We start from the raw sequence: 5741 nt of genomic DNA, 5'->3' as shown, positions 1-5741 counted from the left end.
AGGTGATCGGCTGCAGCCTTCCATCCCTCCACGACCTGTACGTCTCCAGGACTGTGAGGCGAGCAGGTCGGATCACAGCTGACCCTGCTCACCCTGCACACGGACTGTTTGAACCACTCCCCTCAGGCAGGAGGCTTCGGTCCATTCGGACCAGAACCTCCCGCCATGAGAACAGTTTCTTCCCCTCTGCTGTTGGACTCCTGAACACTCATAATGCTATCTCATAATTTCTGCTTTGGTCACATTACATCTGTATTATAATTGAATACTCCATCTGTACTGTTTTCTAAGCTTTTTATTGTTTTCTATTGTATGGGTGTACATATGTTTATGTTATGTTTTTAATTTTACTTTATTTGTGGGTGTACACAGGTCTTATGTCTTATGTAATGTTCTCATTTTTACTTTATTTTTACTTTATTTTACTTTATTACTATTCGCACCTTATGTCGAAGCAAATTCCTAGTTTGTGAACCTCGTTCATTGACGTGGCGATAATAACCTGATTTTGATTCTGATTCTGTTTGATAAGAACCAATCCTCTTTTACTGCTCAGGCACTTTTATTAAAGCTCTGCTTACAGGCTTGCTCCCAGGTGTCTTGCTGATTGGCATCTCACAGAACTCTTACTCTCTTGTCTATACTTTACATTTATACATTCACAGAGACTCGTGACTACCACCTAATGGACACAAACATAATACATTCAATCATCACAGCAGGCATCAAAACAAATTACACCAACAGACTGAACAAACTCAGCAACAAGGCTGAGTCTGCTGCTGGCTCAAAGTTTGTCAAAATTCTGCAGGCAGTCATGGACAATGACTCCCATTTTCTTCATAAAACAGTGGACAATCTTGAAAGGCAGCTACAGACTAATCCAACCCCACTGTTTAAATGAACAATACAGGAAATTGTTCCTTCCAGCTGCTGTGGGTGAAGTGAATTTATATGCCACTGTTAGACCACAAACCTGAATCCACTGATCTGGACTAAGCTGCCTCATTTCTTCACTATGTTGTATTTTTAGTTGTTGAATCAAAATGCTTCTTTCTCAGTTTTTTTTCCTCTTGTTTCTTTGTTTTCTCTTTAGCTCTGCTCACTGTGTCAGAGGAGGTCAGAAGTCGCTGTAGCCTCAAACACAGGAAGTCCCTGCTTATTTCTGACGTCTCCATGGACCCTGTACCCATGGACACATATTCGAGTCACACACCGGACCCCAGTTGCAGGTAAATTATCGCTCTTTCATTCGGTTATGTTCCACTGAGGCTGTTGAAACTTTGCATACCCAATCTGAAATACCTTTATTGCAGAACTCTACAAACACCTCAACCATGGACATCACCTCAGATTTCAGACCGTTACCTTTCCACCCATCCTTACCCCACCATGGGTCAGATCAGCCCACGGACACGCAAGTCCATGAGTCTGGACATGGGCCAACCCTCACAAGCCAACACAAAGAAGCTACTGGGTACAATTCATCCCTTGGTGTGGTTCTGTACAGTTTAGATGTTCTGTTCAGTTCAGTGTTAAATCAAATGTGTGCTTTGTGTTTGTTGTGTTGGCCAGGCACCAGGAAGAGCTTTGATCATCTTATATCAGACTCCAAAGCACCAAAGAGACCAGAGATGGAGTCTGGGATGACCACTCCTCCAAAGATGAGGCGTGTAGCAGAAAACGACTATGAGATAGGTGAGAGGAAATTAAAAAAAATTTTTAATGTTTGATGGTTTGAGCTGATATTTAAAAGTGTCCTGTAATGTTACTCCAATAGAGACACAAAGAATTGGAAACTCTCACCTTCGTAAGGTGTCTGTATCAGAGTCCAACGTTCTGCTTGACGAAGAGGTTCTGACTGATCCTAAAATCCAGGCTCTGCTGCTTACTGTGCTGGTGAGGACCCAACATTTAGTCCATAGCAAGCTTGTTCAAGTTAAAAGGCATGATTGATCCCTAATCTTAACCTTGTATTAAATTACCAGACTGTTACCAGACTTTGTTAAATTACCAGCTCTGTTTTTCTAGGCCACCCAAGTTAAATACACCACTGACGACTTCGACCAACGGATTCTGTATGAGTACTTGGCTGAAGCTAGTGTTGTCTTTCCAAAGGTGTTTCCTGTTGTGTAAGTTCCAAACACTTTTTATTCATTAGCTTATTAAACCATGTGATTTTTCAATAACTTCTCTGGTTTGATTGGAAATACACTCACTGATGATAACAGTTAATCACTCATCAATAGGAATCAGCTGAGGTGGTCCAGACACCTGATTTGGATTCCTCCCTTCGATGTTTTCTAGGTATGTCTCAACAGGAGAAGCCCCTGGAACAAATACAAAACTCGTTGAAGGAGTTATGTATCAGAGTCAGTAGCTATGTTTACATGGACATAATTAATCAGATCAAACGGCCGTTCAGAATAAAAACGCGTCATGTAAACACCCTGTTAGTTATTTTTTGTCTATTCAGCGTGATCCAAAATAACGTGATCAGAATGAAACGGGTGGTTTACGTCGATTTATGACCCGAATGGTGTCCATGTAACACTTGATCTGTTCGTTTTTATCTGATTGTGAAAAACTGACCTGACTGCACATGTGCGACTTTGTCATTTCCTCCTGGCTAATGCTAACAATATTAGCATGTCAGGGAAGCAACATTGGTCAGTGAGCGACAACATTTCTACTAGAAACTTTGAAAGAGCTCAAAATGATCTGTATCACCTGTAGCTCAGTCAGGGAGTGCAGCAACGTCTCCACCGTCATTAAAACCTGTCACGGGTCTATTTTGGGTGCTCAGGTTTGTTTACGTTCATCCCAGAAGTAAAACTTTTTCTTTGGTGGTTTTTTTAAGGAGAGTTTACCACTCTGCGCATGTCAGTACTTCTGTTCAGAACAAAGCCCGCTGCATGTAAACGCTTATCATGAGTAGATTTTGCCCATGTAAACGATACATTTGAATTATTTAATCTGAAAACATTTCAATCCAGTCAAAGAATTTTGTGCATGTAAACATAGCTATTGAATCAGAGATTCTTTATTGTCATTCGCATCTCATGTGGTGGAACGAAATTATGTTCACAGGGTCCCAGTTACATCCAACAATAAAATGTAAAAGAAAAACAATAACATCTAAGATATAAACTAAGAAAAACATCAACTAATTAAAGCTGCAAGCAGCATTGGAGGCCCTCACAGCAAAGCGCCACTCCGGCCTTACGGCGACCGCAGGAGCTCGAGCTAGTCCACCCAGTCGCCATCGCAAACGCTCTCGTGCCAATCCCGCACACGTTCACCACGGAGCGCATTTCCCGAATCTTCGACATCGCCTTCCGTCCATGTTGTCCAGCTACAGGTCTTACAAATATAGGCGAAATCTGACCTTCCAGACAGGAGTTACTGTGACTTGCTGTTTTGTGGCGAATGTTTGACAAGCACTTCCTTTATGCAACATTTTTCAGTCAGGTCATCTGGACAATTTCTTTTTTTGTGCTGAAACGTTTTGCCTTCGATCCAGAAGGCTTCATCAGTCAAGGAAACACACAACAAAACTGATTCTTCCCCCAACAGCTTACTCCAAAGTGGAACAAACCAGTTCTGCTTGTGATAAGATGGTCTATTTGGTACGCCCCCTCCTCCATTGCCGGCCCTCTTCCTTGTCAACAGTCCTGTCCAACTGGTTGAAAACAACAAATCCATGTTCAATAATCCAGGTACACAATCCAACATTTTTCAGTCAGGTCATCTGGACAGTTTCCTCTCTTTTGTGCAAAAAAAAGAGGAAACTGTCCAGATGACCTGACTGAAAAATGTTGGACTGTATACCAGGATTATTGAACATGGACTTTGTTGTTCACTTACTTTATGCTTTTCAACATGTCGTGTGTGGTAATCAACAGTTAGCAAACACAATTTCAGTCTAATATCTTACACAGTGCGAAGCTGGAAGTGTCATCCAATAATCAAGAGTTTTTTCTCTGAGTAGGTGGGGCTTAAGTCATGTCATGAATCAACAATACCAATGTGTCTCCATGTGCTCACTGATCAAGCACAAAAAATCAGGTGCAGATCAAATTATGTATCACTAAGATATAACTTTTGGAATAATGTAGGGGCGCACTTGAGTAAAATGTTAAACAACAGCAATGTCTGTAGAAGTGTTCACTGATCATGCACAATAAATCTGGCGCATATTGGATTATGTGTCACTGTGATATAACTGTTGGAATAATCTAGGGGGCGCACTCGAGTCAGATGTTAAAGAATAACACCAATGTATATAGTAATGCTCACAGATGACGCACCAAAACTCTAGTGCAGATTGGATGATATATTACTGAGATCCAACTGTTGGAATAATCTAGGGGGCGCACTGGAGTCATGTGTTAAACCACAATATCAATATGTCTAGAAGTGCTCACTGATGACGCACAATGAATATGATATAGATCGGATGATGTATCACAGATGTAACTATAGGAATAATGTATGGGGCGCTGTGGAGACTATTGGCCACTTATCATTGATTCCAGTTCAAGGGTTGGATAACGATCGATCATAGTGATTTTGGTATACCTCGGCTCAAATCTGTGCAGTTTATAGCCAAACGTATTACAACGGCGTCACTTCTTAATTCGTCCCGCCACCATGCCCATATCTTCCAGCTAAAACTGTTTGTAATTTAAAGTAAGTCAGGCCAATTTGTTATATGTCTTCTAAGATAGGATCATCCTGATTAGGTCAAGGGTGTTAGAGAGGGAGCATTCCAAGTAAAAAAAAAAAGACTTCCAGTTCTGAGGAGGCGGGGCTTTGATGATGTCAGAATCTGACCACAGAGGATCGTCAGGCATCCAACAGGGATGCCTCATGCCAAGTTTGGTGCATTTCGGTCTTTCATTGTGAAAGGTATAGTGTTTGAAAATTAACGGCGTGAAGCACAACTTTGAGGCCTGGCCACGACCCTTTAACATATATGAAAACGCAAGCTTTTGATAACTTTTACTCCCCAATGTCTTAAGGGCATATTAACCAAGTTTGAGGGTAATCCTTCAAAATCCCTAGGAGGAGTTTGTTCAAACTCGCAATTAGAAAAGCCCTAAAATGACCCTTTAACCCAAAATGGCCGACTTCGTGTTGAGTTTGGACCAGGGCTCCTAGAGACTTTTTCATAGGTCCTGAGAAGATACAAGGGTTCACCAAGTTTCAGAATTATCAGTCCTAAATTGGCTTGGGGCTGAGGTTTTAAAATATTCTAGGGGGCGCTGTGGAGGCTATTGGCCACTTATCATGGATTCCTGTTCAAGGGGTGGATAATGATCGATCATACTGTTTTTGTTGCACCTCGGTTCAAATCTATGGAATTTAGAGCCAAACGTATGGCGATGGCGTTGCGTCTTACTTAGCCATGTCGCGACACGCACATGCTCCACCCAAAATGGTCTGTGTTAGAAAGGAAGTTATACCAACATGTCTTCGGTCACTGGACACACTATCATGCTGATTACTTAACGGGTCAGATAGGGACCGTTCAATGTAAAACTTTACACTTCCTGTTGTCAGGGTGCATGGCTTAATTGATGTCCAGATTTGACCATTCAGTCTTGCATGGGACCGGTTGTGGATCAATCACTTAAGGTTTGATGTCTCAGACAGTTTTCATGTAGGAGCTATTGCGTTTTGTTTTTCATGGCGAGATGTCAAAGTTTGAGGTCTGGCTCCGCCCCTTCAGCATGCTC

At 41.8% G+C, this 5741-nt stretch overlaps 1 protein-coding gene across 1 annotated transcript in view; it reads left to right on the top strand.

The window, feature by feature from the left end:
• The window catches only part of LOC119410475 (neurofibromin), a gene marked incomplete at its 5' end in the record, with an annotated part of 43762 nt that overhangs the window by 14358 nt on the left and 23663 nt on the right, over positions 1 to 5741 (top strand). The window contains 5 exon segments of the mRNA XM_037677357.1: positions 1097 to 1232; positions 1317 to 1477; positions 1576 to 1698; positions 1781 to 1899; positions 2032 to 2132. Of these exon segments, the coding sequence (XP_037533285.1) occupies positions 1097 to 1232; positions 1317 to 1477; positions 1576 to 1698; positions 1781 to 1899; positions 2032 to 2132 (640 nt within the window).

The sequence above is a fragment of the Nematolebias whitei genome, chromosome 6 (assembly GCF_014905685.2).
Source record: "Nematolebias whitei isolate Nwh7 chromosome 6, NemWhi1, whole genome shotgun sequence".
Lineage (NCBI taxonomy): Eukaryota > Metazoa > Chordata > Actinopteri > Cyprinodontiformes > Rivulidae > Nematolebias > Nematolebias whitei.
Note: the sequence above shows the minus strand (reverse complement) of the source record. Positions and strands in the feature narration are given on the sequence as shown.